The 21761-nt window shown below is 39.5% G+C and overlaps 1 protein-coding gene across 2 annotated transcripts in view; it reads right to left on the bottom strand.

Moving 5' to 3' along the window:
* The window catches only part of LOC143381456 (ribose-phosphate pyrophosphokinase 2), a 29774-nt gene extending 9006 nt beyond the window's left edge, over nt 1–20768 (bottom strand). The window contains exons 1-4 of one of the 2 annotated variants that reach the window (XM_077106595.1): nt 20552–20768; nt 13880–14063; nt 6802–6900; nt 6023–6147 (exon numbers count right to left, since the gene is read on the bottom strand). In XM_077106595.1, coding sequence (XP_076962710.1) covers nt 6023–6147; nt 6802–6900; nt 13880–14063; nt 20552–20673 — 530 coding nt within the window. In that variant the 5' untranslated portion in view covers nt 20674–20768. Of the gene's footprint in view, nt 1–6022; nt 6148–6801; nt 6901–13879; nt 14064–20190; nt 20267–20551 lie in introns of those variants that run through there. The other variant, XM_077106596.1, reaches the window with a different exon arrangement.
* Nucleotides 20769–21761: the final 993 nt, after the last annotated feature.

Raw genomic sequence — 21761 nt, 5'->3', positions numbered from 1 at the left:
AAGATCAAGAAATCAAAAAGGCAAAGGATAAAGATCAGTCACCTAAAAAGGAATAACAATCAAACTGGCATCCAAATTCTCAAATTCTACCAAGAAAGTCAAACTAGGATTCTATACCCAACAAAACTGTCTTTCTACAACAAGGACAACCTAAAGATATTTTTGGTCGAATTATATACCTTGAGAATTAATTTCTAACATATGACTTAAAGATTGCAACTTAAGTAAAAGAAAAATTATACACTGAGATGTGGTAGGGAACAAAAGTAAGCATATATATTGATTGATATGTGAACAGCTCTTAATAAATGTTGATTGTGTAAAACTGCAATGATAATGTCCAATTTGTGGAGAAGAAACAAAAGCTATACTAGGCAACAGCTTTAAAGTGCATAAGATTGTGGTCATAAATCCAAATGTTAGTAATCATGTAACAGAAAAGGGAACAAACTTTCCAGTAAAACAGACTGTTTGTCATGAGAAGACACTAATTTTAGATTTCTCAAGTATCTTTAGAAGCAAAAGGAAGCATTACTAAGATGAAGTCCATGTTTCTGCTTCCCTTAATTTTTTTTTTTTCAAGCAGGAACCAAAATCACAGTAGCCCTAGTAGGCACCTTTAGTTTCTAAAGTTTCAATAGTTTCTTTACCTAAGGATTTCACTGAAAGAAAAAAACGTAATTCGAAGGTAGACAAAAACTTCACCCCATAATCACCTTCAAATATATACTACCAATCTACATGCCAATTTTACGAGAGACAAGTCATTTAAACTCAAATTAAGGAAAGCTTGTTTCTTAAAACATGAAAGAAGCTTCCTCAAGAAAGGATACTTGAATACCTTACACAAAATGTACATTTGCATTAATTTTTTATTTATTTGTTTATTTGGTAAGGAACAGGAATAGTCCTGGTCCACAGAGCAGCTTGGAAAACACTGCCACTTGTGGCTGAAGTTCTAAGTCTGCAAAGACCAGGCACAACTTGCTTTCCCCTGTCTGCCAGGAGACTCCTGTCTTCATCAGCTTGTATACAGGCTGGGTTATGTAATAAATAGTTTGGGAACAACTATACAGTTGGAAGGCACGGAAGCCTGTCTCAGACAGAAGTTGAACTATGGGGTTCTTAGTAGTGGGGGACATGGGACATCTAGATCTAGGTGAAGAGCTCCAGCAATATCAGGTACCCAGTAGTGATGTCAAAGATAGAAGATAAAATGAAAACATCCCTGCAAAAAGCCCTCTGGGTTACTATAACACTATTTCCTGAAAAAGCTACAGATAACTTTTCTTTCCTGGGTATATGATGGATACACAATACATATTCCTAAAATGAGGTTAAGACAACGTGTCATGTTGAAATCTTAGGTGGGTAGAACTAGAACAAAAATATCATACTCTTAGATTTTGGTTTGTTATTTGGCAATTTTTACATTCTTTCATGTGTGTGTGTGTGTGTGTGTGTGTATGTGTGTGTGTGTGTACCAATGTCAGGGGACAGACCAAGGAGGGACAGATACATGATAACACCGAATTGTTCAACATATTATCATTGATAGAGATGGGAGGTAGTCAAAGTTTTCTTCTAATTTTTCAAAAATTTTTTATAGAAAATGTTCAAAGATTACATACATAATCAGAAAAAAAGTCAAATATGAATTTAGTTTCTCTCACTTCCCTTGTCACTTTCAGGTTGATATTTACTATGTCAAAAGGGGTGGGTCTGTTTCTTCAACCCAATCAAGCTTCAAAGACTACTCAAGAGTGACCTCCTGTGGCAATACTAAGCTTTACCTAGAAAGAGTTGGGCCTCAAAGCTTTTTCCAAAGCAACAAGCTCCAATTGGACATATAGATATATTTTCTCTAGGGAAATATGCTTTTTACATTATGCAAAGAAATCAGAGATAATGACTACTGCATGGATTACTTGTTACCTGAAAGGTTGTTCTGGGGGGACTGTCAGTACGAGAACAGTTCATTCCAGAACATGAGGAAGACACAATGATATATAGCTGTCACTTTGGGGAAAAGGGAGAGGAGGTGGCAAAAATTCCTACGCTGGCTTCTCCTGGGACAGAGAGTGGGGTGGATGAGTGGGGCTATTTGAAGGGATCTGAACAAAATGGAATCTCAAACCTGGCCATTTCCTCTGGTTAGTCTAATCTGTATTTAGGAGTTAGCAAACAGAGAGGGGGCTTAGTATACAAGAAACATTACATTTCAAAACAATAGGAAAAGATGGGTTATGTAATAAATAGTTTTGGAACAACTATACAGTTGGTAGGAATGGGGGGTGTGAAAGAGTTGAGTTCTAATTTCATTCTTTTATTTTCTAGGGAATGGGGAGTGTGAAAGAGTTGAGTTCTAATTTCATTCTTTTATTTTTCCAAAATAAATTTCAGATAAAAATTGCAACATTAAAAAAGAAAAAGGGCCTGGGTATGGTGGCACATGCCTATAATGCCAGCCACTCAAGAGGCTGAGACAGGAAGATTGCAAGTTCAAGATCAGCCTTAGCAATTTGGCTAGACTCTAATCAGCTTGGCAAGACTCTGTCTTAAAATAAAAATTAAAAGGGCTGGGGGTGTGGCTCCGTGGTGAAGTACCCTCAGGTTAAATACCTAGTGCCAAAAATAAAAAAGGGAGCCCCCCAAACATACAAAATCATAGAAGAAAAATTTGCAAGAGAAGGGCAAACGCTTTATAAACCCAGAAGCCATAATATGAAGAAAAGATAAATATGAGTGAATAGGAAGGTTTTTAAATGTCCCACAGAGAATAAAAAATAAAAAGAGGAAAGAAATGGAAAAACTTGGGGAAATATTTGCAACACACAAAAGAAACAAAGCTGTGATCTCATATCCATGCAGAACTCTTGACAATCCATAGGCAAGGTCTCCAGCCATAAAGCCACAGGCAAAAGGTCTGAAGAGATCACTCAGGAATCTGCCATGACACAAAGAGCATTTTCCGTCACCAGGAGACAGCAAACCCTGCTCACCAGATTTGTCAAGTAAAACTGTCTGATAATCCACTGTGTAAGCAAGGCTTGTAAAAAGTTACTGGCATCTGTACTTGATGGAATGCCTCAGTCTGTTTTGAATGACCACATTTTGGCACTGTCCATCAAGACTACAAAGGCTGGTACTCTCTGATTTGGCAATTCCACTTTTAGGAATGTATCCCACCTGTACCCATGCACTAAATGGTAAAGAAAGAGTAATGCTTAAGGAGTGTCCAAATTACAGCACCTACAAGTGGGTAACAGGGGACTGGCCACAGGAATTATAATGTATGCACATAAGGGAACATTACACAGCTGTAAAAGAAAAAGCAGTCAAGCAGACCTTTTATACAACTTTGGAACTATCGCTAAACTATAGCAAGTGTTTTTTTTTTAAAAGCACAGTGACGAAGTATATAGCACATTAACATTTGTATGTAAGAAATAGGGGGAATATATGTTTGAATAACATCATTCTGACATTGGAAAGAATAGTGGTGCTTAAAGAAGAGAGGTGTCACCTTTTGTACTGTTTCAAGTTTTACTCATAGCAATTGTATTTTTTTTTACCATATGTATAAAAATAGGGATGAGACAGGAAAGAAAAAGGCAATATAAATCTTTGGAATCTATTTGGGCTTAGTAGCCATCAAAGTTACATTTTCGGGTTAAAAAAAATATATACCAAACACAAAGGTCATATATTTTATGATCAATTGATACGAAAACTGAAGACATAGTTCCATAGAGACAGTGGATTAGTGGTAGCCAGGGGCTCAGGGGAGGAGCATCTGCTAATGGATATAAGGTTTACTTTTGGTGCAAGGAAAATGTTCCAGAATTAGACAGTGGCGATGTTTGCACAAATCTGTGACTATATTAACAGCACTCAACTGTATATGGAATAACTGTAGGTATTTGAATTGCAATTTAATAGAGCTGTTATTATAAACCAAGGACAACTTATGCACCTGGACCTCTTGGCCTACTTCCTCACCCCAAACCAGTAGATCAGCAATATTTGAACGCAGATTCCATCATGTGACTTAAGTAAGTTTCCATGAAAACTGCAAGCATTTTCAGTAGAAATGACTCTGAAAAGTTGCTCACATTTTTATTTAACTCTGATGAGATAGATGAAGGCATATGTGTGCCCATCATGTTCGGTAACAAGCCACATAACACGGTGCTGCTTTCCACACCATTGCTGTCCCTCTGAGGGCTTTGCAAACTAATTCTCTGTGCTATCATTTATATATTTGTGTCTCCTTCCTCTCCACAGCCACTTCCTGCAGCTGTCAGAGGCCCATCTCCAGATGTATGGCCCATTTCTTCCTCCTCTTCAGAGCTGGGAACTTAGGCAGCCGTTGGACAGACAGCAGAGAGCAGAACGAATGGGGCTCTTCTGAGAATCAGGTCCTACATTTCCTCACATGGGTGTTGTGACCACTTCCTGGGTCATTCCTAAGCTTTTAAATGATTCTAGGTCCCCAGATGGGCTTCAGGTGGATGAGGGTGCCAAATGAGGGCCAATCTTTTGTTTTGCTTTTTTTGTTTTGGGGCTTGAAAGGGCCTCGTGCATGCTAGGCAAGCATCCTATATCCCCAGCCCCTGCATTTTAAAGTCCTCCCGTGACTTGATGCCCACTCGGCACTAGTCACACATACCTATTTTCCTCCTTGCTTTTGCACTGGGCTGGTGGGTAGAAGTGTCTCCTACCTCCTTACCTTATGGTGGCCCCTAAATGGGCAATACAACTCCATTCCACTTCTATTTTTCTTCCCACATTCCACTGTCTTTTTCTTCTTAAATAGCTGCTGCAAAGTTCTACAAGGCTACTCCCCAGCCTCAATACTATATCAGATCAGCATTCACTTATTGTTCTCGGCCTTGATTCTTAACACCCTGTGTCCTCATGGCTCACTACCTCCTTGAGTCTCCTTTAAAACCCCTTCAGATTTGTTACTCAGCATCACTTTCTCTACTGGGCGTTTTTAGTACCACATTGGATTTTATCTCTTCTTTCTCCTTACTTTTCTTTGAAACTTGCTCACTTGATAGCATTGTAATTGTTTTATCACCCCACATTACTGGCTGCCTGCCGCCCTATTGTCTACATACACTGGGTCTGGGAGAATCATGTGTTCTTGGATTGCTGACTTTGGATCATCAAGCATCCATCTGGTCACGTTCACATTCAGTAGGGAGTGCTCATTGAGCAACTGGGAGTCTTCCTCTGCAGTAGCTCTGCAGCTTGAGGCACATTTTCAGGGTTAACGTTTTTAGTGTAGGGATTCCTGCACCTCAGGGAGAGTGGATATTCCACTGTACATCTGCCTGTGGCATAGGCTTATGGTTTGATTCCTAATGGGGGACTATTTTCTGCTCCCATTAAAAGGCCCAGATTGCTAGCTAGAGTTCTGGCTTCTAGCTCCTTTCTTTATGGAGGCCCAAACATGAGCTTTCACAGCCAGGCCACCAGCCTGCCTCTTCCCCTTCCAGCACCAGAAATGCAGTGTCAACATCTTCTTTATTTTTGGGCCTCAGGTTTCTTGGTCTTCTTAAAATTTTTTTTCAGCTTAGGCTACCATTTCCAAGGTAGCTCCATCAATGGTGATGTTCATTAAAAGCCTTATTTCTCAATTAAGAGCATTATTTTTATAATCAGAAAATAACTTCAAAAAACAAAATACATCCATTTTTTGCTGAAAACAAATAAATATATACATATCGTATGTGCCTTTTTAAAAATTTTCATGATGAAATGTTGTCAAAGAGGATAAATTTCTGCTCTGAAAGTGAAGTCTGTGGTGTTTTTATTCTCATTTGCAAAATAAAGTGATAAATAATTTAAAGCATGATTCCTGGGACTGGGGTGTAGCTCAGTGATAAAGTACTTGCCTAGCATATGTTCTGATCCCCAGCAAGGTGCAGGGGCAGGGGGACATAGAGAAATATGGAAAGGAAAAAGCAATTCACAAAAATGAGAAATCTGCATGGCTCTGCCTGTGAGTTACCTCTTGGCTCCCCCTGCATCCGGTGAAACAATGATACAGTTCTTCCACTCGGTGATATTCTCCCGAATCCACTGCAGAACTGCAGGCTCTGCGTATAAGTTATCCACAGGAATATCAAAGAATCCCTAAGGGGAAAAATGAGTGTCACCTTGCAGGGTTTTATTTATTTTTTAAACAACTAATTGTCTTTATTGAATAACATTTGAATTTTTAATTCCAAAGAAATCATTATAATAGATTCACTTTTGTTAACAGAATCAAATCAATAGAGATATGTTACAGGGCATGTTTCAATCCAACCCAACTTCAAGACATGATAAATCACTTAGGATGGCCTATCCTCTTTGTAGGGCAGTGGTGGGGGTGGGGAGGTTTGTTTTGTTTTAGCACCTATTACAAACCAAATACTTTATATTCATTATATATTGTAAAGTGGGCATGGTATAATGTGGTCTGTTTTCAGGATGAAGAAACTAAGTAATGTAGAGATTAAAATGCACATCATGATTCTGCCATTCTAATCATTTCTCAAAGGTGAGGTGGAATTATGTAGTATATACTCCAAGACACCATCTCCACTCCTCAAAACATAACTAGAGCCAAGGTGGTGATAGAGACAGGAGATATCAACATTAAATTACATTTCTAGGTTCACAAAGGGGAAAAATTCCAGAGAGAAGCCATACACAAATTCAAACATGAATAATGCTACCTCCTAAAATTATTTAACTTAACAAAGTATTAAGACAAAACCCTTGGAAGAAAGAAAATTTTGGTACCTGTATCTGAGAGGCATGCAGATCCATGGTGATGATGTGATCAGCCCCAGCAACTGAGAGCATGTTAGCCACAAGTTTTGCAGAAATTGGAGCACGACTCTAAAAAAGAAAGACATAGGACTGGGGATGTAGCTCAGTGGTAGAGTGCTTGCCTAGCCTGTGTAAGGCCCTGGGTTCAAGTCCCAGCACTGCCAAAAAAAAAAAAAAAAGACATGGATTCGATAGCGGGAAAAAATGGAGAAAAATCAACAAAGCATAATAAGGAAAATTACACAAGTTGTGACAACAAAAGATCTATCCATACCATTTTGTTCATTGACTATTCAATATTTACATGAATCATTGTGAAACAACGTGCTTAACACTGGGTATAGAAAACAAATGTCAAAGAAGCAAACAGATAGATCTATATACTATATGTATAATGTCACAATTTGTATTATTCAAATTGTAAGAAGTGACTAGACCTAAAATAAAAGGCACAGAATGAGAGATGACCGCAGAAAGGATACAAAGTTTAAACAGGGTAGGCGTTAGAGGACCCATTGAGGAAATTGCTTTTAAGACAAGGTGACAAAGGCAGGGAGAACAGTGTTCTAGAAGGATACAATGGTATGCGTGAGATGGCTGAAGCCAAAGAGCTTCACACAGCCAGGGACTGAAAGAAGCCCAGTTATTAAAGAGGCATTCATGTACTGACAGCTGCAAACTACTGCTGTTACAAATTAAACAAAAACCAGGGGAAAGAAAGAACACTTTATGGTGATTGATAATTTAATATTTAGAGAAATAGACACACTGACATTATGTCTTTTTCAAAAAACTTCTTTATAGCTTTAGTTTCCACATTATAAATTATGGACAATAAAACTGTCCACATTAAAAAAAAACTCAAGAAACTATACAGATATGATTGAAGAAGAGTTCAGCAATTTGCTGTGAACAATGGTATTCCTGTATAATACTAGCTATGAAAAAGAAAATAGAAGTCTAAAAAAGATTTCATTCAAAATAATAACAAATAAATGATCCTGTTAAACACACACACATACACAGTATATTCATGTAAAAACACACAGAGGAAAGAATTATATCAAAAGGTTAATAAAGTATTTTTATTTTCTCTAACACTATTCTGATTCTTAAAAGGAAATATGTATAATATTTTGTTTTATTTTTATATATATATATATATATATACGTATACATATATATGTTTGTGTATAAACTTAAAATGTAAAGAAAAGACTGAAACATCCTAAAATGTTAACAGTAGATTTTTTTAAAAAACTGTGGAGAAAATGGAGAAATTTTTCTTTATTAAAAACTTTTCAATCTTTCCTACTAACTATATCACAATTCATATTTTCCTTGTTTAACTCTTCTATGCTATGTTCCACCTTGCCAGGATAATAAAAAGAACAAATTGGTCACTGTGACTTCTTTGTAATAGAATCTGATTCACAATGCTATCAATTTGGGACTCTTCTTCCATTTATAAGCAGCTGCTCTGGACTGAAAGTGTCCCTCTGAAATTCAGGTATTGCTAACATGATAACATTAAGCAGCAGGTCCTTTTAGAGACCATGAGGCCATGAGGGCTCCATTCTATCCTTTTTAATGTGATTAATGCCCTGATAAAAGAAGTTTCCAGTTGCATCATGGGAGCTTGCCCTTCTGTCTTCCATCCTATAAAGATAAAGAATTCCTCCCTTTGGAGGATAGGATCCTCACCAGAAACCAAACAGCAGTGCCTTGGACTTCTAGGTCCTCGAACTGTGAGAAAATAAATTTCTGTTCTTTATAAATTACCTAGTCTGCCAGGTGTGGTAGTGCACGCATGTAAACCCAGTGGCCCAGGAGGCTGAGTAACAGGATTGCAAGTTCAAAGCCAGCCTCAGTAACTTAGCAAGACCTGAAAGCAACTTAGTGAGGCCTGTCTCAAAAAAGGAGGGGGGCTGGGGATGTGGCTAAGTGGTTAAGTGTTCCTGAGTTCAATCCCTGGTACCTAAATAAATAAATACAATTTACCAGTCTCTGGTGTTTTATTATGGCAGCACAAATAGACTAAGACACCAACAAAAAGGATCTTCTCTCCCCTCAGTGGCATCAAGCATTTCTTACTTCTGGAATCCAAGCCATAGGGGTAACTTCTAAACTCAGATGTTCTGATTTCCTTCTTCAGCCCTTGTTTACAAATCTGGTTTTGTACTGTGTTTCGTAGTTTGGTTTGATACCCAACCAAATCATGCAGAAAGAGTGATTAACAAGTTAACTAACTTTATAGCCTATACAGAGAAAAAATTAGTATAGCATTTAAACAAAGTAGAGTAAAGGCACAGTAGCCAAAAATTAAAATGTTAGTCCCTCTAATGTAAAATGTATACAGGTGAAACATTTTTCAAGTCAGTCAAGTATTCTCAGGATTTTAAATTGAAGCATCAAATGCAACCCTGCTTTGAGGGAAATCTGACAAAGTTTAAAGGAAATTACAAGATTGTAGAGATTTATATCAGTTAAAAATAAAAAACAATATTTTATAATTGAAAGAAAAACAAGACTTTAAAAGTGATTTTGAAAACAGAAAAAAAAAATTCCAAGCTCAAAGTCCTTCACCTCCTTCAGAAAGTAATTATTCCCTGTCTTACCCACAACCTATGGTTTTCACTAGTGAAGGGAACTAGCAATTATGGAATGTCTACTACAGCAGGAGACAGCAAACTATGCTCATAGGCTAATCCCACCTATAGCCACCTATAGCCTGTTTTTATACAGCCTGAGAGCTAAGGATATTTTTTCATTTATAAATGGTTATGAAAAAAAGAACAATATTTTGAGACGTTTGAAGATTATATAAAATTCATATCTCATTGTGCATAAAGAGATATGCCCATTTGTTTACATATTGGCTATGGCTGCATTCACACTAACATGGCAAAAGTTGAGCTGTTATAACAGAGACCCAATCGTCTATGAAGCCTAAAATATTTGTCACTAATTTCTTTTCAGAGGCAGTCTGCTCACTCCTATATTGTATACTAGGTGCTTTATCAATACTAGTTAAACTATCCTCAATCTACAATGAGGAAACTAAAGATGCATAGTTTAAATACCTTTTACAAAGGACAAACTGAGTAAATAAACCTGAGTCCACTTCATTCCCAAGGAACAACCCAAATCTCAGACCACTTTGCACCACATCTTGTACAATTAATATTATATAATCACTTTTCCTTGTAAATATTACATTGCAATGTATCATAAAACCACTCCTTCATTGTCAGAACCTGCCCCTGGGTTCTTGTACATACAAATAAAAGGCAAAATAAAACCTTACATATTTTCAGGACTTTCTTAAAAAGAAGCATATAATAAAAAGAAAAATAAACAAGCTTTGAAGATGATTAAAGGGTCTAGATTTTTCTGAGCTTCTTTGCAGGTATTTCTAAGTAGAGCAATTACACAGAATTTCAGTGTGTCATCAGATGTCATAGGTAATAGAGTCCCAAAGGAAGGGAAAAGGGAAACAGAAAGCCTGGGAGGTCTGCCCAGAGCTTTATCTGTTGCCAAGGAGGACAATTTTCTGTCTACGTCCAAGATCAAGTGTAGCCCTTGGCTTTCTATGACATTCATAGAAATATCACATGGCCTTCCACCTACCTAAGTGAAACAAAAAGGCAGAAGTGTACCCTCACTCCAAATCATACCTGGTCTCCTTTCTGTTTTTCCACACTGGTAAACGTAAGCACTTGGCCAAGAAGTAAAGTATACACTAATAGGCTCTGGCTATTTCTCCAAAGTGCTAACTAAATTCCTGTTGCCCTCCTCTAAGCAGTATCTCTGTACAAAAACCAAGCTGCTCAATCCAAGGGAAGAAGTAAACAGAAAAACTGTCAGAAACTTCAAAAATACCTCAAGTGATAGATCAAATCCAGAATTCTCCTTTCAACAAGTCTGAAGAAAGAATGAAATTGTCTCCTTCCTATAAGATGAGTCGCATGGACTATATAGATGTGTCAGAAATAACGAAGCCAGAACAATTTATGTGTCTTGGCCACCTGCAAGTTCAGTTCAGAGGATAAAGATCTATACAGAGAATGGCTATATATCAGTCTTGCTTAGGGCAGTGTGGGTGGGCACTTCTTTTCTGGCATACTTAGTCATAGTGCCCCCTTTCAATCTCCATAGTGTTCTGGCTGGATGATCCAAGTCTCATTTCTTCTACTAGCAGTTAAGTTCAGAAAAAAATGTGTTCAAATGGCCCCAAGTGGAAAACACATCTAAATATCCAACAACAGGAAAACTGCTAAAAAGCTGGTCAGATAATGCAGCTGCTCCACAAAACAGGTCCATTGGTTATTGGAAAGCTGTAGGGCTCTTCTTGTTAGCATAGTGGCTGGGAGCAGTACAGGCAATTGGAGCTACCACTTCCTGCACTTAAAGGGGCAGAGAATGGATGGCTGGTTTCTCTACTGCAAAGACTTCACTATGAATAAAAATAAGATACAAATTGTGAAAAATACAACCTTGAAAAAAAGAGGCTACTTTAAGTCAGATACGCGCTTACAAAAAAATGTAGGAATCTCAATATTGGTATCAAAGAGGAACTTCATGTTTCCAATTTTTAAACAGTGGGATGGAGGCCTTGTCATGATAAAAGAAATAATTTACTGAGTTAAGAGACAATGTATCAAATATTTCAGCCAAATACAGGATGTAGAACTTACTGGAAATAGAAGGACTTCATTAAAATAGCTAAATGAGATGAGAATTTCCCAAATCTCTTGTCACATGGAATAGAAAAAGTGGCAGAAAATTAGGTCCTTTTTAATATGGACAAGGATAAAGATATTAAACTATCCTATCATAACACAAAGATGGGTGGAAGCACTCACACTATACTGATGGGATGAAATTTAAAAATTGAAATTTAGCAGCTAAACTAACACATATAACTTCAGAATCCAGTTTAAAATAAAAGAAACTATATAAATAACCAGTGGGAGGACATGGCTTCACAGAAGCATGTGTGACCCAAAGTTTTGGTGAAGAGTTGAGATCTAGCAGAGGATGGTTAAGTCAGGAGAAGGGATTGATGTGGATTTCTTGGAGTGGGTTAGTTCCTGTAAGAGTGGGTTATTATAAAAAGAATGGGTCTGGCCCCTCCCTACTTTCTTGTTCCTTGCTCACACACGTGCCCCTTTTGCATGGCTAGTTCCCTTTCCCCTTCTCCATGTTGTGACACAGACAGAAAGAACCTCACCAGGATGCCAGTGGCCATGCTGTTTGAACCTTTTGAGCTATCCGAATTATGAGTCAAATAAACACCTTTACTTTATAATCTACCCAGTCTCAGATATTTTGTTATAGCAATGCAAAACTGATTAAGAAAAGTAATCAGTAATCTATTACAGGGGTTGGCAAACTGGCTCATGAGCCAAATCTAGCCAGCCATTTGTTTTGATACTGCTTATACTAACTACTCTGTTGTTTGTGAGCAAATAATGCTTTTTATATGTTTACGTGGTTGAAAAAAATCAAAAGAATAGTATTTTATAACATGTGAAAATGATGTGAAATTCACATTTCAGTGTCTACAAATAAAGTTTTATTGGAACAGCCACATCTATTCATTTATTTATTGTCTGCTGTTGCTTTTGAGGCACAGAGTTCAGCAGCTGCAACAGGTATCGTTTATAGAAAAGTAGACTGGCCCTTCTAATCTAAATAAGGTAAATCATCTCAAGTACTGAATGGAGTTCTGGATATCAAAGTTTTAGCAAGAAATTTACTGATGAGCCATGTTCAACAGAAGGACCAGAGTTATAATTACGGAGGTAGGGATTAAAATTCAGGAAGACCTTGGTATATGAATTCAGACTTATATAGTTTTTTTTCCAAATCTGCAGGGATCTTAAGTGCTGTTTTCACAAATTTTGTTGTTTTAGAAATGAAACAATAGCTTAGAGTTGATCCCTGTAGTGGGTCAATGGTATCCCTGAAAAATTCACATCTACCCACAACTTCAGAATGTGACCTCATTTTGGAAATAGGGTCTTTGCAGATGTAACCAAGGTAAAAATTCAAGATGAGATCATTCTGGATTAAGGTAGATCCAAAATCCAATGACAGTATCCTTGTTAGAGACACAAAAGGACATACAGAGACATGGGGAAGAAGCTATGTGAAGACAGAGTCAGAGACTGGAGAGATGCTGCCACAAGCCCAAGGCAACAAGGAACACATGAGGCTTCTGTGACTCTTTTCAGTTTCTGGATTTCAGATTTGGGTCTCCAGACCTGTAGGTGAATAAATTCCTGCTCTTTTAAGCCACTCTGTTCATGCTAATTTGTTAAGGAAGTCCTAGCAAATGAATGTAATCTCAAAGTTCCCCCATAAACTCCATCCCAGATATATCTTGAAGGATAAGACCAAAAGTATTTTTTTCAAATTCTCCTAGAGATTTATAGTGCCTCCTCCAATGCTAATGTTGCTAAAAGAATAATTAACCAATATTAACTCTGTTCTTCTTGAAAGACTAGAAGGGGACAACAGTATTTTTCTAATTAAACTTTTTATTTGGGGAGAACTATAAATTTACATGCAGTTGTAAGGAGTAATGCACGAATCCTAGAGACCTTTACCAGAGTCTTCCCAAAATAATATTTTCCAAAAATACAGCACAACATTACAACCAGGACCCTGAAATTGATACAATCCAGTGATCTGATTTGGGTATTCCTGTTTGACTTGGATTCCCTGAGTTGTGTGTGTTTTTATGTGTGTGTGCATGTGTGCATATTCAGTTCTGTCCACCACAGAGACACAATGATTCTATCATAATAAGGAAAATAATGGTATTTTAATATCTGCAAAACATGCTTTACCTGTTTTGATATCTATAAATAGTAACATTATGGTGAGTTCAAAGGCAAATCTGAAAAATAAGTGAGGATATGTATTTATATTATCATTAAAAGAGAAAGCCAACATTTCCCAGACATTCCAATCAAGGCCACATGTGAGGAAACAATGGTGACCTAGAACAGGTTTCAAGGGTAGGACACACCTCTCCTACCTTGTCCTTTTTATCTTGTCGGGCATATGGAAAACATGGGATCACTGCAGTCACCCTGGATGATGAGGCAATCTTGCAGGCATTGATCATGATGAGCAGTTCCATCAGGTTGTCATTGATTTCTCCACAGCCACTCTGGATGATATAGACATCTTCCCCTCTCACACTTTCACCAATCTCGACGCTAGGGAAAGAAAAATGCCATTGATTAATAGTAAAGTATATCTGCATCTCAGAGGTCTCTGAGACTACCTCCAAGTTCAATGATCCACCAGGCCAAATCACAAGACTCAGCATATAGTCACATTCATTCCTTCTGATTTATTATAGGGAAAGGACACAGAACAAGATCAGTAAATGGGCAAAGTTCATGAAATGAAGTTGGAGGAAATGGGGTGAGATTCCAAGTGTTCTCCTAGAGACGAATCACAGAAGGTAAGTTTAAGGTCTTTAGTAGCAAGTGGGTACAACATGTACAAAGTGTTGTCTAGCATGGCACCACCTTAGAGACTCAAGGCCCAGGAGTTTACTGGGGGATGGTCACAAAGGGACCCATTGCCTAGTGCAAATCAAAATGCCAGACTCTAGGCATTCAGCATCAGCTGCATTGTTTGCCAGTTGTTAACAGCTTAGTGAGCCTTTCTTATCAAGGAACAGTGGGAAGCTTCGCAAAATCTAACTTCCTAGCTGCCAACTGAGGGCCAACTTTACAAGCAGGCCTTTTAAGTTTCCAGACCTAGTGTGATAACACTTCTCTGCAGAATACTATATTTAGTTTTAAGTTTTCTATTTTTATTAAAGTTATATATAAAAACAACTTTTAAAATTCACATTGTTGTGTAAGATTGATAATGGATAAATAGCCTGGAAGCAACCAATTTCAACATATTTACCAAATCTCTGACTAATATGTGAGTAGTGCTATGTCTTGATTATGATTGACTTCTTGCTATGGAAGATGAGGATTTAAATCTAATGTCCTCTCTGTCCCATCACATGGGTATAACCCTTCCCAAAACGTCATCGTCCCAATAAAGATCAATATTCAAACTCAAAACTGACCACTTCAATTGAACTGTATAAATGTTCTTCAGAGCTGAGCCATGCAATAAACTTAAATCAACATTCATATTCTCCTGCCATGTACAACTTCTGTTTTGTTCTATTTTCCCTATAGATAATGATCTTATCTTTCTTCTACTACTTTTTGTAAATACTGAATTCAGATTCTATTCTGAACACTTCACTAACAATTTCAATCTCCCAATGTCAAATGTTTCAAGTCCTATCTACATTTCATCATCCTGCATATGTTCCTTCTAGAGCTGGATGACCTGACTTATCTTCCTGTCTGTGCCCCACAGTCATCTGGGGATTCTCTTTGCCTCTGTCCTGCACTCAAATACCCACTTTCTGTATCCTCTTTTATGGTGTACTTCCTTGTTTGGCTGGTTGGTATGTATCCTCCACTAGTGTCTTTAGGAACAGTAAATAGGAGCTAAATTTTTAAATTGCATGTCTGAAAAGTTCTGAAATTGCTGGTACAGAATTCTGAGTATCCAACATGAGAGTCAGCCCATCCCTGGTCTGTGCCCGCTGTGGAAAGAAAAGCAAAGTAGCTTCATGTGCTTTGGTAGTTCATTCACAGAGCACTGTGTAAGAATCAAGAACATAGACTGTTATTAGTGCTTGTTTTGAGCAGGCAAATTTGTTCCAATAATTGACATACTTGGAACAATTTGAGCATAATGTGAATTTTCTATTTGCTTACTATGCACAACCTCTTATCTTGAGATAGAATGCAGAAAACGGCACTAAGTCCAGCTGAATGGAGTCCCTGAGAAATCCTTTAAGCATATACAAGCACATAACTCACAAGGGCAATGAGCCACATTTATCCCCATCTGGTGTCCCAACTTGCCTCCTTCTACCATTTCCTAATAACTCAAAAGCTGTAACCATCTGAGACCATCAACAAAGGGAAGGTATTTTTCATCAGGAAGTGCCATGTTTCTTGTAGCATTTATATATTTTTAAAATATGTAATACCTGTAAAAGTGGCTTATTGTTCATATTACATTACCATTTTTTCAAGTGTCATCAAAGAAGTTTTTGAATGTTATGCCCATCCTCATTTTTTCTCATAAGTCCTGTGGCTTTTGATTGCATGATTCATAGCATGGTAATTTTTAGAAACCCATATGTCATATTATAGCAGAACTGGATATAAGCAAATTCATCCAAAAATTAAATACAATGAATTTATAAGTGAGACACATGATTATCCTTCTCTCTTCTCTTGCTATCAGAACCAATTGTACCCAATAAAATTACTTTATTAGGAGAGCCAATTACAAATAATGACGATTTAAAAACAAATCAACATTTGAGATACTATGTAGTCTATTCAAACAAACAGAAGCTTATATACAACTTCAAAGAGAATAATCAGAAGACAAAAATGAAGATGTTTAAGTTGATATTTCTGAAAATAAGTTTTGATAACATCCGATCTTGTTCTTGCATGCTCTCTGCTATGGCTATTATTGGTACACTCAGGATTAAAGAGACAGAAATAATTCAATGTGCATTTCCTTCTGTTTTGGGTTCTAAGGGGTTAACAGAACAGTGGAATATTACATAAACTGAAGGATGAACTTAATTTGGAAATCAAGTATTATATAGCTCAGTGGTTCACAAAATACAGCACACAGCCTATTTTTGTATGGTCCATGAGCTACAAATGGTGTGATAGAGTAATGACTGCCTCCCCCACCACAAGAAATCTATGCCCTAATCCTCTGAATATGTTTGATTACCTGACAAAGGAACTTGCATATTTGCAGATGGAATTAAGGATGCTAACAAGCTGATTTTAAAATAGGGAGATTATACTGGATTATTTAAATGGGTCTGATGTAATCACAAGGGTCCTTAAAAATAGAACAGAAAGACAAAAGAGTCAGAGAAAGAGTTGTTATGCCTGAAGCAGGGTCAGAGAGATACTTTGTTGCTGGAAGAAGGGTTCAAGAGATAAGGAATGTGGGCTGCATCTAAGAAGAATAGGAACAAATTTCCCTTGAGAACTTCAGGAGAGGATGCAGCCTTGCTGACCTACCATGGACTTCAAACATAACGGCAAGATATAGCAGCAATAGAGATTACATGTGGCCAGCAATGCCTAAAATATTTTAAATCTAGCCCTTTACAGAAAGTTTCCTGGCTCCTGGTCTTATGACTCTTTTTTTTTTCTTTTTAGAGAGAGAGAGAGAATTTTTTAATATTTATTTTTTAGTTTTGGCGGACACAACATCTTTGTTTGTATGTGGTGCTGAGGATCAAACCCGGGCCGCACGCATGCCAGGCGAGCGCGCTACCGCTTGAGCCACATCCCCAGCCTGGTCTTATGACTCTTGATCCCACAATATTAGACTTTTTGTCCTGTTTTTTTTTTTCCTCACATAGGAACCTCAAACCTCACATGAGTCCAGGGAAAGACAGAGAATGCCATGGCAACATTTTTTCCAAAGATGGTCCTGCTTCTACTCATAAAGATTATCACTCCTGATCCATATTCAAAGTCTTTAACAGCTTGTGGATAGAAGGCAGCATCACTTGCCATTCAGCCAGAGATCTTTTTGGACCCCAAATAAGAAGGCTGAAGAGCATAACTGACTCAACAACAGGCATAGTAACTGAAAGATGGCCACAGACTCCTTAACACTTTTCATGTCAAGGAGCAGGGTCTCTATCCCCTTCTCTCAAATTGGGGAGGGCTCTGAGCTTGACCAACAGAATGTGACAGGACTGATGATGTACCAACTTGCAAGCCCAGGCCTTAACAGACTGGTAGCTACCACTTCCTGTCCTTTGAAACACCTCCTCTTGCCATCCAACTTCCATGCTAGGAGGGAGCTCAAGTGTCCCTGTGAAGAGGTTAATAGGAAGAGGAACTTAGGTTTCTAAGCTTCCAGACAAAAGCTAGTATGAATTTATTAGCCATGTGAATCAGCTACCTTGGAAATGGCCTCCAGCCCTCATAGCCACTCTAGTTGCCACCATATGAAACAGAAACAAGCTTTCCTTGCTGAACCCTGCCCAAACTATAGATTTGTGAGCCAAATAAACAATTACTGGTTTAACTCCTTAATTTCTGGGGGTGATCTGTTACATGGTAACCAGAACGTTGGGTCCCACAATACAGCTAAGCACCCTACTAGCACATTAACTGACTAGGGTAAAAAGTACAACAGAGACTCTAGAACCATGAATGTTGTCCTGGAAGTCACTGAAGGGTGTTGTGGTCTACAGTGTGGCTGGAGTAGACCTCCCTGCACATCAGATTTCTGGTCCTGGCTCAGTGAGAGATGTGGGAAAGGGTTTCTTATGGGAATGGAATCAAATTTCTCTTCGTTTTGCCCTTCTGTTTCTCACTGCTAGGACCATTGTGAAATCCAGATCACTAGTATAGCACCTGGCACTGAGAGGGCTATTGGTAAAAATCAACCTCTGTACCTATACAGTTTGTGGGAAACAGAAAACTCAGAAATTTATTTTTTTATATTCTACATATTAAAACATAAAATGGGGCTGGGGTTGTAGCTCAGCGGTAGAGTGCTTGCCTAGCACCTGTGAGGCCCTGGGTTCGATCCTCAGCACCACATAAAATAAATAAAATAAAGGTATTGTATACAATTAAAAAATAAAAATAAATAAAAACATAAAATGTAGCTATATAAGCAATTCTCAGAGTCTTCATGCTGAGTGGGTTTTGAGACCTTATGATTTCTAATTATCAAGCAGTGGTTTAATGGCACTCAAAATCAAATAAAAATTGAGTCTGCTTTATATTTAAAACAAATGCATGAACAATCATACTTGAATGTCTGAGTGAGTCTCACCCAACAGTCATTAAATATTTTTTAGCAGAAATACAACATTGACTTAGCAATGAACTGATATAGATTAACCACGCTCTTTAGCAAGGGATTGTGCTGTTCTGAGATAACACGGAAAGGCAACATAATTGCTCTCAAAACCCACTTCATCCAGAAATTTCTCATTTATTTGTATGACAACACTTGTGAACAAAAACTATTACTCTTGGTGTTCTCAGAACTACTGAAACGTGAACAGGACTGGCAAATATTGCAATACTAAAACCCAGCTTTGTCCTCCACAGCCCTTGACCATCTTCCAGGTCATGTGCACTAAACTCTGCAAAGTGGAATTCTTTAGCCAGAGCTTTCTGGGCAGTAATACCACAGGCCACTCACTCACTACAAAATCTCTTCACTTATATTACTGTCAGAGCCATGTAACTGGAATTCACCACCTGGATAAAGTCACAAAGGATTCACATATCCTAAAAATCAAATAAAAGCATCTTTGCCATCAATATTAATGTCACTCTTCACTAAGAAATTTTTGCTTAACAAAAAGTCATCAAGATTTTCTCCCATGCTCTCTTCTAGAAATTTTAAAGCTTTAGAGTTTCATTTAGTCCTATGATCCATTCCAAGTTAATTTAATAGAATTAAATTTAATTTAATGGAAAGTATAAATGGAGGTTCCTTTTTTGTTCATCTGGCTGTCCAACTGTTTCAGCACCTTTTCTTAAAAGGTTGAATTGGAAGTGGAACTCTGCCAAAGATATAAAAGTTATCTGTAACTGTGTACAGTAAACTAACTGTACTAGACATTTGAGGAGGGAGGGGGAAATGAGACCAATTTGAAATTAGTGAAAACACTTCGTTGAATCAGGCAAAATGAAAAAAGGAGTCCCTCAGCCCAGTTTCTGAGGAGGGACACCACCTGACCAAAATGAGCAGAGGTGACCACTTGTGGACTTGAGAAATGGATGGAATTTATACCGAACTAGGGCCTTGCTGCTTCACACAGCAGATTTCCAGAACGACAAAGAAGATGAAAGTCCATCATCTTTGAGGCAGCCAAGTTAGAGGAAGCCTAGGGGAGCCCAGCACGTGCGTCCTGGAGTTCTTACAGTCTTTCGCAGCACAATCTCACCTGACTCTGGATAACGAAGTGCTAAGCACCCTGGCTGCTAGTGAGAGTCACCTGGGGACTTGGAAAAACACGGATCCTCAGTCCACCCATTGGATTAGAACCTCTGGGACAGGCCCGGGAAACAGCGTTTGAAAGGTCTCCAGGTAAAACCAGCCAGGGCACCGGACGTGAGGGGAACCTCTCCACGCACAGGTCTGTAGTTCAGCCTTGCAGGGTCACAGAAACCAGGACAGGCAGACCCAGGGACATCCCTCCTCCTAGCCCTGCACAGATACAGTTCCCACCGGTTGTGTCCATTCTCTCTCCGATGGTCTGTGACCCCGCGATGTCGCCCTTCCGGACTGGGGAGTCAGGCTGAGCAGCGTGACTGGAAGGACCCTAAAGTCTTGGGGTCGACGGGTCGCGGGGCCCAAGACCGGGCCAGCGGAGGGACAGCCCGGACGTACGCAGGGACGCCCGGGTGGCCGCGGGTGCCCCTCCTAGACTTCTCTCCCTGGGCGCAGCCGCTATGGCTCAGAGGCCGCGTTGCCGCCGTCCCGCCCCGGAAGGGGGAGCGCGGCGGCCGGGGAGGTGGCTGGGGCACGCGTCGGTCCCAGTCCCGGACCGCAGCCGCGCTCCGAGCGCCCGCCAGAGCGCGTTCCCCACCTGGTCTCCTGGTTACTGAACTTCTTGGTGACCACCTTGCCCAGCTCCAGGCCCAGGCGGTCGGCCACACGCTGGGACAGGTCCTGGTGCGAGCTGCCGCTGAAAAGCACGATGTTGGGCATGGTGAGGCGTGGGATCCGAGGGGCGCGCAGCAAGAGCGACAGCGACAACTTCAGCGACAAGACGGCTGCTGCTGCGGGAGCGGGAAAGCGCGGCGGCTGGACCCAAAAGAGGGGCGGAGCAAAGGGGCGGAGCTGGAGGAGGAGCCGGGGACGCGGGAGAGAGAGAGAAGGAGCGGGCGTGGCAGGGCAGCTGGAGGGTGCCGGGAAGCTGTGACTGCCCACTGGGCCAGGCTGCAGGTTGTGAAGCCCTGGGTGGTCCTGAACCAATAAGGCGCTCTGGCTCCGTGGGAGAGCTCCCACCCCACACTTGACCTCTCTGACCTGCCTCACAGGGGAAGTCCGAAGAACCGGACTAACAGGGCACAGAAAATGAGCGAAGGGGCCACCGAGGTGCCTCGAATCAAAGAGCGACCTCCCAGTGTGGTGCGCCCCAAACCCAGTGCAGAACACTGGTGTTCTTTTCTAGCAGGAATATGCACACTCTGGCCCGCGGGACGAACCCTCAGAGCTGCCTATGTTTGTACCAGAGAGCTAAGCACTTTTGCACGTTATCTGATGGTAGCATACACCACCTTTGAATCCCAATTTAAAAGAAATGTTTCCCCATAGAAAGAATTCCTTTCTATCATTAGTAGATGTGCACTACAAAAATAGTACTCAGATATTATTACACTTTGGATTTTATCAATAAAACTGAAAATTGGTTTTCTGTTTCTTAAAAGTACCTGTAAAATATCTTCCCTTTTGCCTCTTGGTTCACAAAACTTTAAATATTTACCTTCCTGTCCTTAATAGTTAAATGTTGATCCTTGAACTATAGAGTTGTTCCATGTCCTCAAAAACCAGCGATATCCAGCCACCATTTGAACCCTGACCATAGGTGGAGGTGGAAAGATTTGCCTTGGATCAAAGCAAATCCCCTCAGATACCTCTAGGTAAATGTGGGTGTCCTTGGGCCAGCTATCAGGACCTCCTGCCCTTTGGATTCTCAAGAACCTGATCCCAGGATCACCAACCACCCAGATAGGCACCCAGCCTCGGTCTCTTGACATCCCTGGAATCAGCACCTCCCTCACTTCTCTCCAGGC

This window comes from Callospermophilus lateralis, chromosome X, assembly GCF_048772815.1.
Source record: "Callospermophilus lateralis isolate mCalLat2 chromosome X, mCalLat2.hap1, whole genome shotgun sequence".
Lineage (NCBI taxonomy): Eukaryota > Metazoa > Chordata > Mammalia > Rodentia > Sciuridae > Callospermophilus > Callospermophilus lateralis.
The sequence above is the reverse complement of the archived record's forward strand: the minus strand, read 5'-3'. Positions and strand labels throughout refer to the sequence as shown.